This window comes from Sinocyclocheilus anshuiensis, unplaced genomic scaffold, assembly GCF_001515605.1.
Source record: "Sinocyclocheilus anshuiensis isolate Anshui unplaced genomic scaffold, SAMN03320099.WGS_v1.1 scaffold655, whole genome shotgun sequence".
NCBI classification, from domain to species: Eukaryota; Metazoa; Chordata; class Actinopteri; order Cypriniformes; family Cyprinidae; genus Sinocyclocheilus; species Sinocyclocheilus anshuiensis.
Window position 1 is genome coordinate 338400 of NW_015548221.1, and position 12730 is coordinate 351129.

Genomic DNA, 12730 nt, shown 5'->3' on the forward strand with positions numbered 1-12730 from the left:
TGCCAAGTCAAGCTAAACTGAAACCTTGCAGTACATGTTTTGGCATGTTTTAGTGCTATCAAAGAGTAACAGTTCAGTTTTACAGTTAATTTAGCCATTACCAGCCTTTCAAGGTCATGGTTTATTCATTATTTTAACAATTAGTATTAATTAGTTATTTATAAAATCATGGTAACAGGGTCGAATTTTCAAAATCATTCCCCTACTTAAAAAAAAAAAAGTGATTGAAAAGAGATGCCCTTTAGGATTCTTTTTTTAATTAAAATAATAATAATAATATAGTACAAGTAAAGTATGTATGTATATATATAGCCTATATAGTATATATATCTACAGTATATATATATATATATATATATATATATATATGAAGAGTTTATTTACAAAAACAGATAACTCGTGATTAATTTTCATAAATCATGTTTTAATTGTGTTATGTTTTTGTGTTTTATTGTGTTAGCTGTTTTTTTTGTAGTTATTTAAATCAAAACAACCCAACTGCACTTTGATTGATATTAATTGGAATGCAGGATTAAAAAAAACATGACTTTTTAACATTTTTAAGTTGTTTTTCATATATATATATATATATATATACAGTATATATATATATAGGCTATAATCTTAATGGAAAACATTATTTTAATAATGGGGACACATAAATAAAATAAGATATAAATAAAATATATGTCCATATAAGAGAATATGAGAATAAAGGCAAAATACTGTTATTATATACTATTATTATGAATTAATTTTATTATTTGTTTATTTTTTGTTGGAATAAAAGCATGTAGGTCCACCTCTAAATATAACCGTCATTGAGCACGTTTACATGCACACCAGTAAGCTGCTAACTCACAAATATCAGCTTATTAAAATAACCAGTTTTCCCCGTTTACATGCACGTCAGTAACCTGACAACGCAAGCTGCGTTTACATGACTTCATTTATAAATCAGGTTCCCGGTAGTGACGTCAAAATATAATAATTTGCGTATCTGACTCCGAGTATTCCATACATTTGTCAGTTGTGATGTTAAATTAAGCTTGCAACACGTCAACTTGCAACATGTCGGGAAACTTACAGCTCATATATCAGGGTTCCTCAATTAGTTTTCGCCGAGGGCCGAATTCTGCCAACAATACCAAGCCAGGGGCCACTGACCTATATATATAATTGTTATTATTATTACAATTATTATTACTTTTGTTAAAATAATCAGAAGATGGTCACAAGATGCATATTCCGATTTTTCCCCAGTAGTCTGTTTTATTCAAACAATTATGAACATTTTTTAATTTAGATACAGAAGAACTTTGCCTGTTGAATATTAAAATCAACTGAACAAACAAAAAATCTGTATCTCCATGTCTGCCATACAAATCAACTGTTCCTGCTCATTCCCAGACTGGATCTCTTCTCTCCACTTGCCCTATAATTGCAGATTCAATTATTAGATTTGTCAGTATTCACGTGACAACACGGAATTCTATTTTAGGAACGGTTTTTATTTTCTGCAAGTCGCGGCAGGAACAACATACAAAATATGACAGATAATCTCAGGTAATGATTATGTGCTTTATTCAATGTTAAAAGTGTCTAATGCGAGTTTGAATATTATTTTGCGTTATCTTTATAGCCATAGTGCAAGCAACAATAGATATTTTACCTCAGATCTTGAAAATTAAAGCAAACTTGTACGTTAAAACTGCCCAGCAAGCAATTTTGCGTTTAAAAGACATCTATTAGCCGTCTAAACACAGCCCAGACGTCTAGGCTAAAACAAGGCTAAATTTTTAATAGACGGTGAATATGGGTCTAGGCTAAAACTGTCACGGAATGCCATGAGAAAACAAGGTAGATCCAAATGCAGTAGTTTATTAAAGTAACAAATAATCAGAACAAAAACTAGACAAAAGGTAATCCAAAACACAGGGAACAGAAAACACGATGTAACCTCCGGACTGGAGCGGGCTCTGGAGTGGGCTCTGAGAGCTCCCGGATTGGAGCGGGCTCTGGAGTGGGCTCCGTGAGCAGGCTCTGTGAGCTCCCGGACTGGAGCGGGCTCTGGAGTGGGCTCCCGGACTGGAGCGGGCTCTGGAGTGGGCTCCCGGACTGGAGCGGGCTCTGGAGTGGGCTCCCGGACGATCTTGTAGTGGCTGCAGTATTCTGTCACAGAATGCCAGGAGAAAACAAGGTAGATCCAAATACAGTAGTTTATTAAAGTAACAAATAATCAGAACAGAACAAAAACTAGACAAAACAGTAATCCAAACACAGGGAACAGAAAACACGATGTAACCTCGAACAATACTGCAGCAAAGACAGACAGAGTGAGCATGGTATAATGATGGGATGATGAGTAAATTACTAACAGGTGATCATGATCAGAACAGAACGACAAGGCAAAGGACTATGGGAAACAGAGTTCAAAACATGTAACAAAGAAACAGGAAGAGCGCCCTCAAGTGGCCAGTCCAGGGCACCACAACCAGACACTGTGACAAAAACAAGGCTGAATTTGGGCTGTCAGTGAAAATTTAATAGAAGTCTAACCATAGCCCAAGAATAGACTAGTCATCAAACAGACAGCTAATGAATGCCTACATGTATACATCTAATAGACAACAAAATGGCAATCCATCCAAACAAATTAAATATACATCTTTTATTAAGAAAAATAACATTTTTAACAACTTGGACAACTTAAGACAATACAAAATTATAAAAATACAAAAGAATTAATGACAAAATTTAATTTTATAAATACAATACACTTAAATATAAATATTATGATAAAAAAATCGGGAATTTTTAACAACTTAAGATAATAAAAATATAAAAATAAAAAAAATAAAATATTTTAAATAACTTAATCTAATACAAATCAAGAGCATGTCATCACACTTAACATTAAAACATTACAGATAAATGACAACATAAAAAAAAAAGATGAACCCTTTTGTTGGTTTACTTTTAACAAATAAAACAACCAACAGTGAACTTAAAGGAAATTATTAATTATTTGTTTTATTTCTTGTTTAAAATGCTTCCCAACTGCATTCCTCAAGTCCAACTCTGTTGCTGCCGGGAAGTTGGTCATCACAGCATCTGCCAAATAAGAAAGAAGAAAAAAAGCACAAGAAAAGCTTGACATAATTTCTTTACTTTAATTACACTAATTGTGACAGGGAGTCATTCTCTTTTGCTTGGATGCCTACTAAAAACAAAAATGAGCGATATATATATATATAGTGTATCACCATTCAGTGTGTTAAAAAAGAGAGAAGCGCTCTGGTAAATGTTGTGTGTTTTATACACATACCTCTAATGACCGAGAACAGTGCTGTTTTTTCAAATGCCTCTTTCTGCAGCGGACAACCCCCCTTCATTTTGAATTTGGACATGAGGGAATTAAAAAAAAAAAACTAAAATATAATACAGATTGAGGTGGTTAACAATTGCGGACAAAGTATAATTTAGATAAATAATGAACACGTCAAAACGAAAACAGATACTTACAAGACCAAGTAGGAATGTACTTTATCGCTTGTTGTTTGCCCGCTGCTCTCCAACAGTAAACTTAGTGCTCTCTCCTGTAAAAACAAAATTCAAAACACAACACTGATCTCTAACTCTCATATCTAGCGTTGCCAGTAGTCATGTCTCAGCAGGGCTACAATTGCCATCTAGCGGTTGGGAATTGTAATTGCATTTTTATTTATAAAATGAAAGACAGACGATTATCAATAATATCACATAATGTGTATGAATGTAACATTTACCAGCTTGTGGGATGCATGACATCATATTATCAAATGCAAGTAAACTTTTGAAACATTTAAATTAGCATTATTTTTTTCATTGCATACATATACTTCGTAGACATCTTTAATCTCTAATAACTCCATTCTGCTGTCTGTTGTCAATGTTTTTTTGTCTGAATATGGCACTTATCACATGCTGTGTGGTATCGGGGCATTTTAACGAGTACGAGTACGAGTAGGCCTACAGGAGCTCAGTATCGGGCCTGATACCAGTATCGGTATCAATGCATCCCTAATTTTAATAGTCATAAATAGAACGAGGCATCAGTTTACTGTCAGGGATGTGTCGTGTCGCATCCAGTGCAAATAGTCACTGATTATAATGGTTTCTATAATATTTTGTCGCACTGCTGGCGTCCAATGTAAAAACGGTAAGCATAGTTAACGTTATCTATTGTGGTAATTTGCAGGTCGTGTCAAAAAGTTGTTGGTTTAGATAAATAGCTGTATTCTGTACGTTTGACTCGTGTACAATAATTTTCTTCCAAATACGATAATTTTGAGCTTCTGGTACAGACATTTCCAATCTGGCAACATTGTTTGGGCTAGAAGTGGGTTACATATAGCCGGACTATATCGGGTCTATACTTAACCGAGAAGTTGAAATGACGGCTATTGCTTGCTGGGTTCTTTCTTTACTGCAAGACGTTTGCTCGGTCTAGATGCGTTTAAATCTGCACTAAAGATGCGTTCCTGGGTTATTGCGGGTTATTGCGTTTACATGCCGTGCGAAATCGGAGTAAGAGGCAAAAAACTACCTGTTGCGATCGGTTTATGCTTGCGCCGTTTATGACCTTACTCCGATAAAAGAAAACGGGTTACCGCGTTTACATGACCAAGTGCGTTTTCGCCTTATTAAGCATAATCGGCTTAAGAACGTGCATGTAAACACTAAATTGTGGCGTAAGTGATCGTAGGAAACATACGAATGAGATTTTACGAATTCACAACAATAACCAGCAATTCGCCAAAACGTAAAATAGTAACAAAATGCCACAAGATTGAGTTGCAGCCTCGGTGTTGAGGACTGGCCAAAAAGGCATCCGTGATGATGATGAATTTAGAAAAAATGAAAAATTATTTTTTTAAATATAAAATACGTTACTGTATTTTTATTTAGCTATGTGTTCACGAACATGCTCATTACAACAAACAGTCGCGTCGTTCAGTTTCCGAGCAGCAGATAAATAGGTGAAGGGACCTTCTGCTCTGAAGGAAAGCTCACCCCTCCCCGCGCCTCGCACAGCCGCAGTCGGTGGCGATACTCGAGCAGACGGCGAAGAGCCGCTACCGCTGCTGGCTGTGACGATCCTCCGATCCGGCATCAGACTCCTCCATCCGTCCGCGCGGCGCTGCACTTGCGAACAGCCCTGCCATTGAATTCCATGGCAAGGCTAGAAGGACGCAAAAACATTTAAACAGGCGCCTCTCCTCCAAAAGACAAGGTAGGGAAGCCTCCAGATGGGGAGTGAATGGGGACCGGGTATATTTGAAATCAGTCTGCTTTGCATTTTACAACACATAAATGATTTTTACAGAGCAAAAACTTAAGCATTATTATAAAGCTAAAAGGACTGAGAGGCATTAATGCTTGCATCCAGCTGCTTGCAGTGAAGATGTGCTTTAAGAGTCCATGTCTGATAGATGAAAGGATGCTGATGCAGGGGCGCTTTTATAAGCAGTGGAACCCGCCTTTATTTAATATCAGCACTCATCAGGGCCCTCCCTTCCTTTCTGATTCTCCACCATTGTACTGTAGGCTATGATTCAAAATTATAATAGCAGGTTCCTATATCCACTGAATACAAGTAAATGTGTCTTTAATATATCTTAATTTGATTCTTTGTTCTGCACAAAAGAACAATGAGTTTTAAGAGACTAACAGAGAAGGAATGCATAATTGTAGGGAACAATGGCTTTTGTTATAATTATTAATGGCTAATTTTCCACTCATTTCTTTTACAATGGATGATCTGATGTTTTTTTTTGTGTTTAATTACCATTGCATGCACTATAAAAATTTTGCAAAAATTCTAAATAAAGACCCATTATTGGTTAGCCCCATTGGTTATCCTAATATTTAATTTTGCAGTAAAACGCTGAAAAAGTAAAAAGTATTAATCATTTTATCTACTGAGAAATAGTGCATTATGCTTAAGGCATTATATTTATAGTATTTTTGTTTTAAAACAAAGACATTTATTTTGTAGTTATTTAATAACCTGTATGACTCTTTCTTTTGTAAAACATAAAAAGATAGAAAGATAGAAATAATATTAATCAAAAAGTTTCAGTTCCCATTGATTTCCATATGGACAAAACTTACAATGGGAGTCAATGGGAACCAAAATTGGTTACCAACATTCTTCCAAATTTCTTCTTTTGTGTTCTACAGAAGAAAGTGAGTCATACAGGTTTGGAAATGGAATGACACAAGCGTGAGTAAATGATCATAGAATTTTCCGTTTTGGTTGAACTATCCCTTAAACACACACACAAGTTGTTTTTTATGGTTTACGGGGACTCTCCATAAGTGTAATGTTTTACACGTGGTAGTTTTACAAGTGTAAGGTTTTTATACTGTACAAACTGTATTTTCTATCGCCCTACACCAACCCCACACCTAAACCTACCCCTCACAGGAAACTTTTTTAGATTTTAGACATTTTTAGATTTTCAACAAAAAAAAAAATGTATAAGCCTTTTGAATTACAGGGACATAAAGTATCCTCATAAATCACCTTCATGTTGTAATACCTATGTCATACTCATGTCATTAAACAAATTTGTGTCCTCATAAACCACATAAACATACACACACACACACACACAAAATGTATAGTTGACTATTACTTTTTTGGGGGGATCAAAAGTAGTGGATTATATTGTTTTGTCTTTTTTCTGTTTCTATACACCTCATTATGTTTTTCTGTTTGCGCCAATTTAGGGGAGGCAGAATGAGTGAAGAGGTGCCAGTTTCTCCCAGCTGGCTGGCTCAAGAACCCACCTGGGGCAGCAGCGGCGCAGGAAGCATAGAAAACATCACTGTCGGAACATACCCACCTGCGGTTGTCTTGCCGGCGAGGCCGCCTGCTGAGCTGTTGGTAAACCCATGGGACATCGTGCTGTGTTCATCCGGCACCCTTATAGCCTGCGAGAATGCCTTGGTGGTTTTGGTCATCTGGCAGAACCCGGCACTGCGCGCCCCAATGTTTTTGCTGATCGGCAGCCTAGCTCTAGCCGACTTATTGGCTGGTTTAGGGTTAGTCCTGCACTTTACCTTCGCTTACCTGCTAAGATCTGACTCGGCACAGCTGCTGACTGTAGGTCTGGTGGTGGCATCCTTCTCAGCATCTGTTTTTAGCCTGCTAGCTATTACCATCGACCGCTACCTGTCGCTATACTACGCCCTCACCTACAACTCAGAGCGAACGGCCACGTTCACATACACCATGCTGGTGCTTCTATGGGGAGTTTCGTTATGTTTGGGTTTGCTGCCGGTTACCGGTGTGAACTGCTTGGGCCAGGAGGCGAACTGCAGCGTGATTTGGCCCCTAACAAAAAACAACGTAGCCGTTCTGTCCATCTCCTTCCTTCTACTGTTCGGCCTCATGCTTCAGCTCTACGTGCAGATTTGTAAAATCGTCATGCGACATGCGCACCAAATCGCCCTACAACACCACTTTTTAGCTGCAAGTCCTCACTACGTCACGACGCGGAAAGGCGTATCCACCCTGGCGATCATTCTGGGCACATTCGCAGCTTGCTGGATGCCGTTTACAGTTTACTCGCTCATTGCCGATTATACGTACCCGCGCCTTTACACGTATGCCACCCTGGTTCCCGCCACCTACAACTCGGTGATCAACCCCGTAATTTACGCCTTCCGCAATCAAGAGATCCAGAAAGCGTTGTGGCTGGTGTGCTGCGGATGTATCCCTGCCAGCGTGACCCAGCGGGCACGGACCCCCAGCGACGTCTGATGTGCCTAGGGAATTACACAGGCCAGAGATTCCCCCAATCCCTGGGACGAGAAGGGGCGTGCGCGTCACCCATTTATGTCTTCCCCTAATTGTTATGTGACAACCACTGCCACAAAATCTTTGCCTGATCCCAATTCGACCAGCTGCCACACCCTTTCCAAGAAAAAAAGGGGCGGAAACGGATGCTGTGTGGCAGGCAGCTGTAAATATCTTGTATATATATATATGCCTTTGTATTTTTGTGCTTGTTTTGGCTTGGCCACAGCGACAGCCCCCCTGTTGCACGGGCTGTGGAGGGAGAAGGAAGATGAGGGGCAGCACGAGGCAGTCCTCTTGACTGGATCCTGAAGCTCATTCATCTCGTCCTGCTGTTGCTGCATTCAAGAACGTGCGCTGAACGTTAAGTAACCACGGTGTGCTAAAAATAGCGCTCGGTGATCCGTGCCTTGCGTCCTCCGAAGATACCGACCTGGAGAAGGCATGCACATGAGAGAGAGAGACAGGCACACTCTCTCTTCTGTTTGATTTAAATCTCAACCCAAGCGTGGCAGAATGTAAAATGTCCTCCAAAGCAGAAAACCACGAAGAGCTAACTACAATCTCAGAATGAGAACCACTCTATAAATAACCGAACCCATCGATGCCTTTATTTTGGTTTAGAACGTAAGTCGAACTGTCTCTGCATTCTCTTCCATAAATGCGGGATGAAAGCGACTAGGAGAAAGTGTATGTATATTCATTTAAACAGCCCCCTATGAATAGAGGCTCACTTCAAAGAATTGTTGAGTACAAAACGTGCATTAAGTGGCTGAGAATAAGAGGTTTGTTTATATGCAGCGACATGAAGGATGGAACCGAATGTATTTTCTATTGATTTGCTTTTAATTTGCATTGTCATTGTCGCTCTGAATAGAGCACTGCTCCGTTTTTTATGTTCAACTGGTAATTACTACTGGATATGGGATAGCTGTCACAATGGTAGTTCATAGCACGAAATTTACATGTATTGCATTTGCAAAGAATGATGATTTGGGCATGACATTGAGATATATTAATTAGAGGTATTTTGTTTGAAACAACGCGAGTAAAGCTTTTCAAACCAAAATCAAAAGAAAAAATTAATTGCACTTTGACATTATTTTCACAAATACAATTCAAATGATTTATAAAATCATAAAAAAAGCCTCCCCCCCCCAAAAACAAAACAACCCTGAAAAATGTATAACAACTCCCACAAAAATATTAAGGAGCAGAACACTGTTTCAGCCGTTTTAAACATGGCTAATAATAAGAGATGACATTCAACACATATATGGGAAAGATATCTGAAATATATTTTATGAATTATATAGTATATATTACGTATAATGTTATATAATACATATATAATTGGTTATATAATTATGTAATTATATAATATTAGTTTTATTATAATTAATGGATTCATTAGGTTAGGGTGTAAAAATTGACTTATCTATCATGGAAGGCCAAAATTAAATAATCCCAAAATAATATGCTTCATTGTCTTTATGCAAAGTACATTTTTTCTTTTGATTTTGGGGTGAAATATGGCCTGGACAAGATTTTATGAGATTCACCCATGATAAATAATATTCTAAAATGATGAAACTGTTCAAAGATGTGCCAGCCAAGCTACACTTACACTCTCAGATGAGCCTTCCGTAGATTTACATTTAACTTGATTGTTAGTAAACTGGTGAATCTCCTCAAACGGTCCACACAACACAATTATAATGAGGAGAACAGCTGGCCTCTCAGACCTGGCAAATGTCAGATGAGGGAGAATGTTATTATGAAATCTATCTTCCCGTACTTTCATCACAACTGAAGCTGGAGTCATGCTACTATTATGAGCTGAAGTTCACCCCTGCTTTTTACCTTACGCCCTCCAAATGCCAACCAACCACTATCCAATTCAGTGCTGTGGCAGAATCCATCAGCGAGCAATAACTACGGACCAAGCGTTTCATCAAATTATAGCAATACTCTGGCAGCAATAACAGCCGTGCCCAAGCAAAACCAACAAACCCACCATGAAAATACGAGTGGATTCCAAGAACGACTGACAACTGTATTTATTTCAACATCATCCAAATGATATTAGTGAATTTGGGATTAGAGAAAAAAACAAAAAAAAACAGAAACTGGACAGATGTCCCAATCCCTGTAAACACATCCATAATCTCACAGCCTCATGTTCTCTCGTCCAGAAAGTGACTGTGCCCTGCCTGTGGTCATTTAGGATATCTAACTATGAATGAAATCTCTCTGTACACTCAATGTGACCTACTCTGCCGTATGCATTTGCTTTTGCAAACTTTAGAGATGTTTATAATGTGTGAGGAACGTGATGTGTAAGGCGTGACTGTCGGTGCATGGCCGTGTGTGTGCGTGTACGTGTGAACGCATGCATATATGTTCGTCTCTCCAGGGACAATTATGTAGTTGGGGATAATTATGTATATTCCCCTCAGACCTGCATGGGCTAGAGTGGCTACCAGTCTTCCCATTGCACCCTCTTTACATCGTGCCTGCGGGTCGGACACACCCTCGTGACCTTTTTGCCTGAGTGACCTCAATACGATTCCACTGAAACAGCACATGAGCAGTAGGGAGCAGGTTTGCGAGTTTTAATAGGGCTTAGCATGGAGGCGATGATTGGTCTGTTGCAGGCCTCGTCTGATCTTTGAGGAATAACTTATTTTGCTATATTCATCGAAAGTCTCTATTTTTCCCCCTCAGTCTGGATTCTTTCGGAATTCCTGAGATTTTATTTTGTATTCTGATGCGCTGTACGGTCTTTTCTGAATGTATCGACATTCTTATCGTTACTATGGCCGATCGTCTTGATCCTGTAAATAAGGCATGCGACTTTAAGGAGGCATGATGGCAACTCTCACCTGATGTCATAGAGTGATGTGGTGATGACATATTTTTGTAATCCGAAAGTTAGCATCACCCTGGTTTCCACTGACAAATACCAATAGGATTTTTCCAGTGGCTTTTGGATTATTGCAGAAAATAAGCTCTGTGACCGACAAAAATCCTGAGAATCATCATAATAATCTTCACAAATGAATTTAAGCCTAAATACAATCACCAGAAGTAAAAAGATGAACATAAACAGGTTACCTAGTTAACATTTTTTGGTTCCCAGAACGTTCTGGTAACATTAGTTTCTGGTTCCCAGAACAGATATTGTAATGGTCTCTGTTGGTTAGCCAGGAAAGTTTTCTTTATGTAAATAAAACGTTCCCTTTAGGTTAAGAGAACTTTCCCAGAACGTTCTTATTTGGTTCCCCATATGGGAACATTATTAGGGGAACGTTCTGTGTTTGCTGGGTAGACGCCATGTTGAATTTAACGCGGAAAACAAGGCTGTGAGAGATAGACTTACAGTCTTTACAATGGCACGTACTGTATAAAGGTCCTAGACCACCTAATTTTCACAGCTCACAACATCTACAACTGTTTTATTACGGGGTTTTTTTTCGGAAAGATGTTTCGTCAGCTGAACAGACGGTATGTTGACAACAGTACAATCCACTGAACGCCCTACTTTAGCCCCTCAGCCTTGTTTTCATTTGTCAAAATATTAAATGTAGGGCTGCCCTGAGTAGAGACTAGAGTAGAATAGTTTGCAAGAGCGCGATTATACACCATTTTAGGCGAACTAAAAGAGAACTAGAGTAGATGAGTTTACCTGTTTGGCGTGATGTCCTTTAAAGCAACTGTATGTATTTTTGCGACTTTGGAGCCCCCTACAGTTAAGTGAGTGGAATTCACTGTCATAAATATATATGTGGTAATAACAGTAGCTGGCAGTACACGTGCATTTGTTGCTGTCCGAAAGCAAGCCACCCTTTTCGCGGAATTTCGTACCAGCTCCTCTAAATATATTCCTAGAACAGATGTTTGACGTTTTAGAAGGATTTTGAAACGGACTTTTCAAAGTCAAAAACAACAACAAACATGCATACAGTTTCTTTAATGTGCACTGAAAGTCCCGTTTAGCTACTTGTTAGCAACTAGGTTTTTCAATACTTTAAAAGCTTTAAAACATCACAAGGGGGTTATATTGATGTATTTTATTTTGCAGAATAAAGCGTGAAATATCTTGAGCTTGTGTTAACCACAGACCTTATTTCAGACATTTAACCAAAAACCAAAAAACATTGACTTCAGGATGATCAAACCAGAAATGCTAAACCCTTATTTCCGGTTAAGGCCTACAAAAATACATCATTCCTGCAATGCTCCATTCTGAAACAGTTAACCTTGAGCCACATTCCAGTGTCTCCTATTGCCTGGGCATGCTTGTCTACAGCTGATTGAGAGGGTTAATGCTAGATGCACAGCCGTTTGGTCAGAAATGACAGAGGGATTATCGCGGTGACTTTTGAGGGTTAGGCCTCTGCCTAAAACATCATATCTCCTTCTGTTTTTGAAAAGAGCTTTGTAAAATGATGTTATCATGCTTTGTGCCTGGTCTCTGATGGATTTTCCACATGCAGATGGACATTTGGCGACTGAATCTTTGATTTAAATAGACTTGTATCCAACTGTAGATGATGGTACTCTGTAATCCAATGTAAGAGCTTGAAAATGTCAAACTGAAGGGCGAAAAAGGGCTCGGATAGGAGTCTGCCTCCGATTCTGGTTTATTTGAAGAGCTGAAAAAAAATGTCTTTGAAAATTGATGTCTTGTGTGGAAACTTTATACATTTACACTAAGATTCAGACTCGTTCTGTACTTTATTTAGTAACTAGAATCGAAATCTTGAACAATCCGAGGGGCAGTCGGGTGCATCGGTTTCAGCATCTTGTGTACACGTATGCATAGTTTTAACTGTGAAATGCACTTTATTTTTTTGATAAGAAAAGGCACAACAAATT

At 38.5% G+C, this 12730-nt stretch overlaps 1 protein-coding gene across 1 annotated transcript; it reads left to right on the forward strand.

Moving 5' to 3' along the window:
* Positions 1 to 6781: 6781 nt before the first annotated feature.
* On the forward strand, positions 6782 to 8913 carry LOC107654195 (G-protein coupled receptor 12-like). Its single transcript, XM_016441163.1, has one exon. It carries the CDS (start codon positions 6788 to 6790, stop codon positions 7811 to 7813), a length of 1026 nt encoding a protein of 341 aa, XP_016296649.1. The 5' UTR covers positions 6782 to 6787; the 3' UTR covers positions 7814 to 8913.
* The last annotated feature ends 3817 nt before the right edge of the window (positions 8914 to 12730 follow it).